This window comes from Stegodyphus dumicola, chromosome 2 (genome assembly GCF_044657685.1).
Source record: "Stegodyphus dumicola isolate Sdum_Otavi_A_Nest chromosome 2, ASM4465768v1".
Lineage (NCBI taxonomy): Eukaryota > Metazoa > Arthropoda > Arachnida > Araneae > Eresidae > Stegodyphus > Stegodyphus dumicola.
In genome coordinates this window covers 203,824,747-203,838,574 of record NC_140769.1, presented here as the reverse complement: position 1 = coordinate 203,838,574, position 13,828 = coordinate 203,824,747, and the positions used below count along the sequence as shown (strand labels likewise).

General features: G+C 30.9%; 1 protein-coding gene across 11 annotated transcripts in view; it reads left to right on the top strand.

Moving 5' to 3' along the window:
- Positions 1 to 13,068, top strand: part of LOC118181150 (coiled-coil domain-containing protein CG32809-like) — a 1,535,131-nt gene extending 1,522,063 nt beyond the window's left edge. For all 11 annotated transcript variants that reach the window (XM_085811658.1, XM_085811657.1, XM_085811656.1 and 8 more), the window contains one exon: positions 4,727 to 13,068. In XM_085811658.1, coding sequence (XP_085667784.1) covers positions 4,727 to 6,082 — 1,356 coding nt within the window. In that variant the 3' untranslated portion in view covers positions 6,083 to 13,068. The remainder of the gene's footprint in view (positions 1 to 4,726) is intronic.
- Positions 13,069 to 13,828: the final 760 nt, after the last annotated feature.

The window sequence follows — 13,828 nt, the reverse complement described above, 5'->3', positions numbered from 1 at the left end:
TTTTCGTGTTAAAGGATATTGGAAAAAAAAAAACATATATTCAACATAATTAAGTTTATTGCATTTTATTTACATTGATATGCATATAGGCATGTATTTATGAATGAAACAAAAACATCCACAAGAACTTAATGAAATTTAGTACAAAATTTTCAAATTTTTGGAAAATTAGAACATTTAGTGAGTTTTTCGAAAATAATCTGATATTTTCTTTTCACAGTCTTTTTTAGAATCAAATTGTTCAAATTGTCGCCCATTTTGTTATTCCTTTCACCATTGGAATGTGCGCCTAAATCATTGCGCATACTTTTTAGGATGTTTCTCATTTCAGATGAAGTGGGAACAGGAGCTGCTCCAAAATGTCTTTGTTTGCCATAACTGGGACTCTACACACATTATCATCAATTACTGCAACGAATTCTTCCGATGGTGCAGTAGGACAGTCATTAATACAGAAACTTTCTTGAACATTTCATTAAGTGTCGGCTCAGTCTCAATATCCTCCTTCTCCATTTCTTTTGGCGCCAAAGAATCTAATACTTTTGAGAATTATGCATGACGAAAACACTTTTCATTCGTGCTTGGAGTTACTGAATTCCATGCAGAGTGCAACATACGAACCAAACTCACTAATTTTTACTCACACTGCGATGTACTCGTCACCGAACTCCAAAGCCAACTGATGAAAGATGAGATATTTGTATGGCGTTTGTAGGGGTGGAAGATGAAAGTAGCTTAGATAAACAAAACTTGCTCGTTTCACAGACTATTCCGAGGGTATTTCAAAGCCAAGTTAGCCCCCTTTCTACGAAACATGTGAAACCACCTCTCTTTAATTTCACACCCCTCTTAAATCTCGCCTGCGATGCCAGTGTTTTCCGTAGTTTGTTCATTCTTAGAAAGGATATCTTTTCGTGTTACACGATTTTTGTTGCGTGTTAAGAGAAACAAAATGCATGAAAATGCATAGTGATTTGTCTGGACCGTTGTATTGTTTCGTGTTAACCGATATTTTGTCTTAAGCGTTTTCGCATTAAACGTATTTTACTGTATTTGCATGTGTATGTGCGTGTGCGATATGCATTTCAATTGGTATATTTACTCTATATCTTTTTGTAACTTGAATAATTTTCTGTTTCTCTGTTGGAAGAAGATTTTCACTTTAATTTTAAAATTTTCTGAATTTATTTACTAAATTCAGTGGTGCAACAGCCCTTAGTGAGCCATGCCCTGCAGTGCCCTAATATCTGCTTTCTTGACCGCGAGCCCTGGGGTGCATGAGGAAATACCTTGGACAAGTGGTGAGCTTATCGCAGCCTTCCCCTCCGGTGTTTTGTCCCCAAGCGAACTTGGTACTCATTTTATCAACCTACTCAAGGAGTGAAAGGTTGAGTCAACTTTGCCCAGCCTATGGATCGGACCCCGGATCTCTGTTGCTGCTGCGCTTCGCGCTACCTTTGCGCCACCGGCCCTTTATTTAACTCAAAAAATTTGTTTTGTAATTAATGTAGTAAAACTGTACATTCCTAATCGTAGCAAATGATATCGAAAGTTAGGCAAATGGTTCCATCCGTCCGTACAGCATTAGTAGCAGGACACTCACTTGCAAAAGTTAAGCACGGAGAGGAAAATGCTAATTTGCGGAAGCCAATCAGAATTGAAGAGGATGCAATTCGCTGCAGAGGCAAATGGAAGTCTGACTGGGGCAATGTCATGTTTACTGATGAGTCAAGATTTGCTCTAGAGCCGAGGAGGAAGCATTATGGTGTGGGCAGGGATTTCATTAGGATACCGCACCGACCTGCACATCTTTAAACGGTTTTTTTTTTTTTTTTTTTTTTTTTTTTTTTTTTTACGGCTTTCCGGTATCGAGATGAAGTCCTAGAACCCATTGTGAGATTGTACGCTGCAGCAGTTGACCCTACTTTTGTTTTAATGGACGATAACGCACGTCCTCATAGAGCTGACATCGTCGATGACTACCTGGAGAGTGAAGGGATTGCGCGTACGGCGCGGCCAGCATATTCGCCCGACCTTAATCCCATTGAAAATCTTTGGAATGCTCTCAGCCGTGCTGTATCTTTACGTTTCCCACCTCCAGCCACTCTTATTGAGCTGTAAACTGCTCTAGAAGAAGAATGGCAATTACTTAATTCTGCAGTGGTTGACCACCTAATTGAAAGCATGGTCACAAGGTGTAAACTTTGTATACAGATGAGGGGGATCACATACCCTATTAATGTCCTTTTTTTCATTTTATGCTGTTTATTTTCACTTTATACATAATTCTGTTTAAGTCTGCAGTATGTCATTATCTGATAACTTACAAAAAATTAATATTTTCATTTCTGTATATAATTATTGATTTTGTTTTGCGCATAAATATATATGCTACTTTCCTGCTGAATTTTGTGTCAATCAAAGCAGTATTTGTTTTTTTTTTTTTTTTTTTTTTTTTTTTTTTTTTGCATTTTACATCTTTGTGCTTAACTTTTGGAAGTGAGTGTTTATATTAAAGGACTCCATGATGATTACTTAATAGTTCATGTAATATTTCTGTCTGTCAGAACAAAATCTAAGACCTTTTTCTGACAAATAGAAGTCCACACGATTACAGAGATGTTTTTATACGTGTCAAATCGTGTAACACAAGATACATAGAGATAAAGTATGATTTTTTTTAAAGTTTTAAATTTTTTAATATTTATGTAATGATTTAAAATAATTTTAGAAGGCAGTTATAGATGAACTTGCAGCTTTTGAAATAAATTTTATTGTAGTTTTAATAATAATCGTATTTAATCATTACATGAGCAATTTTCGTCGTAAAATAGCGAGGGCTTTAAATGTGTACCACTTAGTATTAATTTGTGGAGAACAGAAAAAACTTAAGTGCCCTGTGAAGTATTTTAGACACTGTTGTGATTGAAAGTAAAACTATCATTAAATGCTACATTACATTGTTTAAGTTATATTATGTAGCACTGTTATGTAAATGTGTGGATTACATTTTAATAATTAAAAGATTATACAGGATGGCCAAAATTCATATTATCTGGTAGTTGAATAGCATTTTCCATCTTTTGCATGTTATAAAACAGCCTTGAGAGATTCATCATGGTGAATTTGATGACAAGACAGCAAATAAAAATTATGCTTTAAATGAACACTTTTGCGAAATAAAGAATTACGTTTGAAATCATGTGATGGAAAATCAACTTGAATGGATCCGTACATCTATCTAGGACTATACTGAACCTCTATAGACTTCAGCTAGCGCTGATAAATTCAGAAAAACTCTGGGATTAATTAACCGCAACGTTCATCCCTTTCAACTTCTGGTTGCTTATTTTTGTGTTATCGCCAGTGGCTCTTTAACATTTTTGTTTCATGGCATCTTGAACCTACTAGAGATTTTCCGCGGCATCGCAAGTAAAGAACATAAGTCTAGTGTTAAAATAAAGGAAACGCGTGTTTCAAATTCAGAAACAGTTCATATGACATTTACTAAACAAGTGCACATTTTGAACAATTATTGAATAAATAAACAGCAATTAGAATGGTGAGTCTTTTTTCATTATACATGTTCTGAAATCTTAGATTAGAATCAGACTGATTTGGTTAGTTTCCTGCTGTCGAATTTCGTCTTCGATTCCCCAGAAGGATATGTTATTGAGCTTTATAAAACTGCTTAATAACATATCCTTTCAGAGAACTAAGTTTAAATGAAGTCTCTGATAAGAAACAAAATTGAGTCCATGCAAACATGAATCCCGTCAGTGACTGAGTGGATAAGATTGCTAAATGCTGGTCATTCAAATTTTGTTCGCACCCTGAAGAATGAGCTGGCATTTCAGCCATTTTTGTAATTTATCCCATGTGTAATGTGCATATGACCGAGTTTTCTGTAGAAAGTCTTCCACGAAAGCATCGCTGTCATTAAGCAGACCTCGTATACTTTTTCAGAATCAAATAATCCAATCCATGCGAAATGGATGACATTGTCTCCATGAGAGTAATTTTCGTATTTCTAAACTGCTAGTTGAGAAGCTAGCAGATGTTTTTCCAAAACAACAGTTTGCAGAATATCTTCATACCACTAACTAATGGTTCAATTTTGAAACTACATCTACTATTTATCATTTCTTTGAAAGTATTAAAATATTTTGCGGCCTCTCTCTACGTTCACTTTGCCACCTCAAGCTGTCACAGCGCATAATTTGGGAACCACTGAATTAATTGAACTGAGTGAAATAATGTGAACAAATGTTGTACACTTGAACAGATCAAGGAGATTCAAAACATTAACTAATGTTATGAAGAATACAATTGAAAGAGTTCGACGTTTCAAGGTGACAAAAAAGTATCACGTGCAGTTTTTGTATATAATGTTAGAGAAATTCATTTATTTATACCATTGATAATTTGGTCCGTTAAAATAATGGGAAACAATTTCAAAATTACAAAAGAGAAAAAAAATAATTCAGTTTTTTTTTTTAGTGAATAATACAGATTTTAGAAAGAATTTTGCTGTAAGGTTTAGATTAAAATGATGAGATTTTATATCTGTAATTTTATGAGTTTAAAAATGAATTTAAAGCTTTATTATTCATTGTAGACTACTTACTCATCTAGTTAAAACTTTTTGTTACATAAATTATTTGATTTAATTCATTGCTATGTGAAATATATATAAGATTATTCATGAGATCTATAAATTTTTCAGACTATTGCTTCCGATCCCCACACTGTGATACATGTTCCACCAGGTGGTCAACAGAGAGCATCTGAAAATGCTTTGGATGCATTACTCGACGAACTACAAACATTCACTAAGCCACTTGAGCAGCCAAGAGACAATATCCCTGGGCTTTTAGGCCCTCAGAGGCGTTTACCATCATATCCTAGTGCTGAATCTCCTGTACGCAGCCCTGCACGATCATTTGCTCCATCAATGCCTGGTCAGGCTGAGGTATCATCATCCGGAAATAGTGCATTTCGGGCACCTGCAACTATAACTAATAAGCTTCAGGTTAATGAATCAGGGCAGCAATTGTATGTCCTGTCTCCATCTCACTCACCGGTTCCTGATACTAAAAAATCCCAAGACACGATAATCAGAGTAGCTGTGAATCCTGGCAATACTAAACAAACTGTTATTGATGGGGTTGAAGGAACTATAACTACTAATCCCATTGCTCATAAAAAGGCTCCTCCTCCGCCACCACCAAGAACTACAAGTCGGTCACCACTGACTTCTCCAACAGCAGATAATCAAGAAAGTGTACCAGGGAGTCCTAGAGATGTAGTGTTTAGTCAATTGCGCAGTAATTCTGCTCCCGCAGGAGAAACTGAAAGTAATGTCAGAAGAATGACAGCTCCTAGATCAGTATCAAAAGATGAAGGAACGGCCCAGAAAGAGAAAGAAGATGAAGAGCTTTTAAGAACTAGTGCCATTTCTGATGATGCACTTCGCCGAGATCAGTTATCCAGTAACAGCAGCAGCAGTGAAAGTGTTAATTCTCAAGAGGGTCTTCAGGTAGGTCAGAGTGGTAGTGGCCTTTCACCAGTGGGAAAACTAGAAAGAAAATCTTCTTCTGGAAGTTCCCATGGCACGCCACCTGAAGGAGGAACTCCTGAAAAAGGTTCAAAAAAGCTGGGTCTTCCAACTCCTCCTCGCTCGAGGGCGGAAGTACTTGAGCAGCGTCACCAAGAGCTGTTGAGAAAACAGAAACACCTTCAAGATCAATATACTCGACTTCAACAGCTACAAAGAGGCCAAATATTGCAGCGTTTCTCACCACCTCGATCAGCAACATCAACACCAATCTTGAACGATCTCAAGAAAACTGGTAGTGAGAGTAACATTCTGTCTAAATCAGCTTTCACTCTTACTCCATCGTCTGGCTCTCTTACACACTTGGCAGGCACTGCTGTAAATTTTACCACTAAGCAGGAGACAAAACCTTCTACTGTTGTCACTACTACTACTTCTGCTACTTCAAAAGCACCAGCTGTGCCCGCCAAACCAACCACAGCTCAGATTCAGAAGAACAAAATATATGAAACTGATATCTTGTGAAAAATTTATTATGTTGTATATGAAATTTTCTCCCTTTTCTATGAAAGAAAGTTCATGATGAATATAAATGGTTAAAATAATAGTCTGTTATGGAATGCAACTTAGACTGATTAAATCTGTTTGAATCGTTGGGAGGTTTGTATATTTAATTGCACTAAACTAAATGTTGTTGTCTTTCGCTCTGTTTTAGCAGCATGTCCCATTATTCGCTTTCTGCTCTGCTTATTGAGCATGTTTATATTTCTCAGTTATCTATCAGAGTTATCTGCTGGTGCTTCAGTCAAAAACATTGTTTATGCTTTTGAACTCCCTAGGCTTCACGTTCAATAGAACCTAGAATGTGGTGTAGACTAAATAATCAGATGTGGTTATAAAAAATATTTATCCTGTTAATATATTTGATGCAAAAGACTGTTCTGGAAAGTAAGGGACCCGAAGTACCATCATCTGTATAAAACAATCTGTTTCTCATACGGTTTGTTCCCCTAAGATGTTTATGGATTAAGTTTTTTAATCTAACTATTTCAAATTGTTAAATGGGACTCTGGTCAAGTTACTTGACTATCATCTTTTTGGAACAACAAGTAAAGAGTAACAAATAGTCATGTTTTCACTGTTATGGTGGAATGAATGATTCTAGTGATGAATTTTATTAATAGTTTTGTGTTATTGTTCATTCCATGAGTATGATTGCTATCATTGGTGTGTTTTTACATTTTTAGTGCAACCAAATATTGTCAGTTACATAGTAGAATTTACAGTTCACTGTACAAGTTCAAAAAAATGTGTTGTGTATGTATTTAGTCAGGAAGAAAAAGCAGTGTTGTGCTTGTGTGCTGGTGGTACTGAATTTGAAACAATAACATGGAAAATTTGTTTCTTTCTGTATAACTTAAAGACAAGTTTATAGTTGTCAACATTCGAACATAATTTTCATTCATATTCATTGTAATTATTCTATTAGATTATCACCATTAATTTTAATTTCATGTATTTTATTACTAAGTATGCTAATTTTTACCTATTGCACATTTTAAATATTTGAATAAATGAAGTAAAATTTAATTTAACATTATCTTTTTATATGAGCTTAATTCTAAAGAATCATTACCTGAAATTATGCAAAGTAAAATATATTTAACTGAAATGCAGTCTCAGAGCAGTGATTTTTCCAGATTATATTTTTTCATTCAAAAATAATTATTTCTTTATTATTATTATTAAAAACTTTAAGGAGAATGTTTTTATGTTAGTCAAACCACTCTTAATTTTGTAAAATAGTTGTCTCAATCAGATATATACAGAAACAAGTAAATTATTCTAATGTAGAAGCTAAAATGAAATTATTCAAATCCTATTTGTGTTTGTGAAAATTAGAGTTAGAGAAGAAATCTGAATATTATCTATCAAAAGATTTAAGAAAACAAGGCTAGGTATGACTTCATTTTTTCTGTTCATGATGAAGATTATCGGATATCGAAAAAGAGTCCCAATTAATACTTAACTGTTTATAGAATAGAATATATGCTGTAATTTCCGTTTTAATTAGTCCTGTTGTACACAAATGCCAGTTTAAAAAAAAGAAAGCACACACACATATAAGTATATATTGCAAATTTCACACTATTTATTTTGATCTTAGACATTAACGAAATAATTGATGTAAAGGGCATTTGCTTCTGTAAAAACTTAATTCAAGATCTGAAGCAACAGAATAACAATTAACAAACAGAAAATGTTCTATTTAACAATTTTGTTCCTTTCGGGATAACAGAATATAAAATTTAAAAATATATTAATTCAAACTTGAATCATAACACTAGGTGTTATAATCATTATTCAGTAATACAAAAACTGTATTCACAGTTGTTTTCCTTTAATGAACTTCGAATCTTATATAGTTATATCAAATAATTTAATTTTCAGTTTTGTAAATTAAGATTTTAACAAAATTCTATAATATGTAATAAATGAAATATAGAAGTAAATTACAAATGTAGTCTTTTCTCATCCATAAAATTAAATGTGATATACACTTTTGTATAGTTTTTGTATGTCAAAGTTTTCGCTCTAAAAAAATAAGTTAAATTAAAAAAATGTTATTAAAGAAGATTAGAAATTACTGCCTTATTATTATTACATCAAAAAATATCATAGTAAAGTTTTAAAGTATTTCACCCACTAAATATTACATTATTAACATATTGTTTTTATTAATATTCATGTGTCATGTTAGTTGAGAATCCTATAAAAATCATAGGCATATGTTGTTATAAATTTCTCTGAGATGTATGATGATATTATAAAGATGTTATGCATAATATTAAAGTAGTTTCAGATTTTTGTTAATTGAAAGCTTTACATTCATTTTCATTTTGACAGAAAGAGAACCATGAGCTTTAAAGATGCTTGTTTGTTTTTTGAGAAAATAGCCTGAGGTATACTGTAAACTGAAGTGGCAACTGAAATTTTTGGAGAAGCAGCGGAATATGCGCATAAAGTCACATTTATAAAATTTTATAGCATATGAAGCTATTGGTTCTTCTTCTGAGCTGTATTTTTACATAATTATTCTTAATATGCTAGTGGAAAAAAGAAAAAATATTGTGTTGCTGGTCTATAATTTCTATATATTTTTTATCCTTTTGTTTGCAAATGTAGAATGATTTTTTTATGCTACCTATGTTAATTCTGGAATTTTATAACAAGTGTAGCATGTGTAAAATAAATTAAACTGTAAAAAATTCAAAACACACTTGGCTACTATTATATATATGTTATGTATTTTGTTTATAAATGTATTTTTCTGAAGTTTCGTTTATAAATTGTATATAAAATACATAGAAATATATGTGAGTTTTTGGTTTAGTTTAAATACATGTGTTATTGTGATCTAAAAATGTACCTCAAATCATGATATGTGAAGTAGTTTATATTAGCTTTGTTTCAAAATTGAAAGAATTAATACAGGTATGAAATAATTTCTGAAGAAATTATAAATAAAATCTTTGTTAAAAAATTAGAAATAGTAATAATATTTGATAAACATTTTTATTAATAATTTACAAAAGAAATCCCTAATAAGATTAGTATTTTATCTATAGGAACGTAAGAAATCCTTCGTCTAACTAATAACGTAAATATTGATTTGATTAATTAATTTCTCATGACAAATTACGCGAGGGCTATTTTCCGAAATGCTAGAATGTTTTCATGGATGATTTTCTAACACTTAATCATTACTTTATTGTTGAATTAAAAAAGTCGTAGAACGTAAAAAGGCACTTAAATTGTGTAGCTATTTTAACTGCAGGTGTGTAGTTATAAAATATCAAAAATATTATTAAATGCTGTCTTGAAAATTTTTAAAATACATTTTGTCATTTATGTGAATATTTATATAGAAATTCCATCGTGTTTCTTGTATGTGTTATGAACAGCAGAAATGTTTGAATAATTACATTAAGAAAACCTATGATTGGTAATGAATGCTGAATTATGCTAAATATATTTTTCATAGTTATTAAATTTAGAGAAAGAGAACTTTATTTTCTACTTTCGACTATAATCGCAAGTGATATTTCATTCATTTGAAGTAATAATATGACTACTGACTCACATCAGCTACATACAATAAATAACCTTTGCTTCGTTTATTAAACTGAGTAATTAAAAAATTATTTTTCGTTCTCCTTGAATCATATTTTTATCTTTACAGTTTGAAATCAATTAATAGAACAAAACAAATTTATTTCTCCGAAATTTAGTGCATGAAACCATTCCGTAATTATTTTCTTTTATAACTATTATTACAAGGTGAGTTTCTAATTATTACTAGCAATTCTAAATTTTTTCGAATCCGAATCCTGAATTATTATATAAAGTCGAATTCTTTGTATAAGAATTAAAAAACAATAATAATAATAATGAAAGGCCTTTTTTTTTTTTTTTTTTTTTTTTTTTTTTTGAATGTAATGGGAAAAAAGCTAAAGAGATTATTTCAACAATTAACATATTTCAAACATTATTAACATAGATAAATACTAAACTTAAATTCTCTTCAAGGAATTTAAAAAAATCAAAAACTTTTTTTTTAGTTTAAGAGTTCGTATGTAAGCATAAACATTCACCATTTTAAGACAATCTAAAAAACAAACTTTTAACAGAAATTTTCATTTAAGAAAAACTAACATTTGAACTTGCTGTGATTTCATTTTTTATTAACATGATATGATTGCTTTTGTAATGGAGTTATCTTTCTGTGATTGGTGATGGTGCTCCGATTAAGAATGCTTAGAGAGTTTCCTCTAACTTTGCATTCTTAAATTTTAATGGATGCTTCTACTGGATGTAAGCAAATTAACATGTCCGTAGAAAAGGGGCACACAAGAATTTCCCATTACCGATTTATTTATAGAACATATGGTTCAGGTAAACCAAGACCGAAGGAGAAGAAATGAGGAAAAGACCATAAATAAAGGTATAAATTTATATGGTGGTACCCAAATCTTTTAATTGCTAAAGTCTCTAAAAGTCTTAATCCGGCCCTGGATGTCAGTAAAACTTATCTTCCCAAAATTTTGACTTGAAACTTTTTTTTAAAGTTTAGAATACGAAAGATTCGAATGAGGGAAAAGAAGTTTGGAATGTAGTTTTCAAATCTTTTTCAAGATTCGCATATCCTATAGTTATTTATTATTAGCGTGATTATGACTGAAGTTTGTTTAATTGAGTACTGTTAGCATTTTATGCTATTATCGTTCCAATAGATATTCTGTTCAAATCATCTTAAGGCAGAAATGCGTATAGATGTTTGGGTATTACTTGCGATAAATCTTGATCCTAATTTGTATTTTTAAATTTTTATGTCAGATCACAGTGTTGTATGAACTAACTCTCTCTGTTATTTTAAAACTTGGTATTGTTGGTTTAATAGTAATTAATCTAAGTCTACAATTGTTTTATAGTTTTAAATATCCTAATAGATTAAATATTTATGAGATAAGATATTTAGAAAGACTACTTCGAAAGAAAACAGTTATTTAATTTGTAGTTACGCTCTCTATGCTAATATTTCTCAAGTGCTTGGGGGAGGGGAACTGTTCCATTTTAGACTTGTAAAGTAAAACTGTAGCAGAAAGTTCTTGGTGAAGAATACCGGCTGAAATCATGTGATCCAAAAGGGACCGAAAAAGGTTCAAAGGTAGCGAAGCCGAAATCAGCAGGAATGTTTACATGTTTATTGTTATTAAATATACTAACAATAATTTATATATTAATATGCACATAAATAATAAATATATTTATATATCATATCTTTGTCATATTTCTATTTCAGTTGAATATATTATTTGGAATGCAGCATTTAAACTTAAGAAAAATTTTGGGATATGCCATTCTGATACATGGTAAGAGAGGGGTGTTGAGAAATAAAGGTTGAGAACCATTATCCTATATATAGGTAATCCAATAAGTGCTACATTATTCAGAATTATATTATTTATTATTCAGCAAGTGTCATATTATTATTATCCAGTAAATGTTATATTATTATTATAAAATCGTAGAGTTAGATAAATTACTATCAAACCAGCAATACCAAGTTTTAAAATACTAGAGAGTGTTAGTTAATACAAAACTACCGTCTCATATTCCAAATTTTAATGTGGAAAAACATTATATAGCTTCTGCTATTAATTTGTTCTAGTTATTTTGGAAAGTTATTTTATATATCACTAGTATATAGTTAATATTGATTCTTTTCTAAAGTTCTTTTGCAGTTGAAAAAATGTTATATTGGCACACAAAATTAGTGTTTACTTTTTCCATTTTGTCTGGAAAGCCGTGACTGAAATGTTTTAATGTACTTAAATTGCATAAGCAAAAAAATAAATTAGCGATTCATTATCCAAGATTAATTAGATAATTAATTAGAGATTCATCACTTATAATTTTGTTTATTTGATAATATTCTAGTTCTTTTACTTCTACTTAAATACATGAATTTGTAACATCTATTCTTTTGGAACATGTTTTAAGATGATGCTATTTATTTGTACAAAAATAATAAAATTAGTTTTTCGTTTTGGAACTAATATTATTAAAAAAAGAGCGTGCACCAAAAAAAAAAAAAAAAGTATTCATTCCATTGAAGAAGTTATATGTATCTAGTTTATGGTACAAATGCAGGAATGGAAATTTAAGATTTTGTTTGAAATTAAATAAAACTTTTCATTAATACTTTTCTTTTCATTCAATAATTTATCGGAGCCAAGAAATATTATCAAAAACTTTATTTAAAATATTAATGAATAATTTCTTCAAAATTGTTTTAATATATGTTTCGTACCTATTTTTTGTGTACACTCATAAAAGCATTTAAAATACTTGTAATTTTAAGCTACAGAACTTTGCAGAATTTTTCTAAAGTAACACTTATTTTAACAGATATTTCCAGGAACAGTATTGCAGCAGTAAAAAATATTGCGCAATGTAAATCGCTGAATTTCAGAATTTTTCAGTTGCCACAAATGTTAATTGTACCTCGGGTAATCAAATCGGCTTTCTTCAAATATAAGTGATACGTAAAAAAATTCTGCATTGTTATGAACAAAATTTAGCGGCCACATGTATCTCACTCACAGTATTTACATGAATTTATTTTTAAAATTTTATACACCTCTATGGTGCCAAAAAAGTACCACTTTTTCTAGCCAAATTTTTAAATTTGTATTCTTTAGGTTCACTGTCTTACTAGAGAAGAATATAAAAAATGTGGTTGCCTTACTTGTGCTCATAGTCTAAAAGCACAATAACAAAGTTATTAATTTCAATCATAAATGGTAAAAAATGAAATGTATTTTACTTGATGTTAGTATGTTTTTGAATATGAAGTTTTAAAAATGCTTTAGTTACAGTTTTGTAATTACCTGATTATTGCAGGAATAAAGTACATTGCACTGTTACGTACTGTGCAGTAAAACTTTTTTATGTTTCTGTTGTCTTTACTCGCTGCATTCATTTACGTAAAATATGTTATAAGGATACATCTGAGTTATAGCAGAGATAAAAGTTATTACATATTTTCATGTAATTCAAAGTAATGTGAGAACACGTGTGAGGTACTTAAAAAAGTATTTTCTCTCTGATTTCCGCATGCCTTCGTGGTGTAATTAAGAAGCATACTGGACGTGTATTCGAGAGGTTCAGGGTTTGAGTCTCGGCGAGGGCATTGCACATTTTCCACGTCTCCTTCTTCAAAAAATCTTAATGTCTGTGCAACTTTTCTAGGAAGTTGTAAAGTCATTACGTTCTAGGAAAGTAAATTAAAGGAAGTCAAAAGAGCAGCTAAATGATTGAGAAGTTGATGAATTACGCATTTAACTAAGGCTTAAATATTAAAATAATAAGTGCGGAATCTTATTGAAGACCGTCAGGAAAGACAGAAAAAAATAAAATAACTTATTAAATAATTATTAAAATTCAATAAAAGGCAAAGAAATAAAAAAAATATTAAATTAAGTTAAAATTAACGATAAATTCTTAAATAATGAAATAAAATACTGCAGCTTGTCTTACTTCGAGCTCCGACTATTATTACAATTTCACTCGAAAATTTAGAAATATCGGTGCCAAGCTCCTTCTGAATCTAAGCTCTGATATTCAGAGGCTTAAATTGATAAAAACAAAGACCATTCTTTTTCCAGCACACTAACAGGGAAAAAACAACTTAAAACTGTTAAAGCA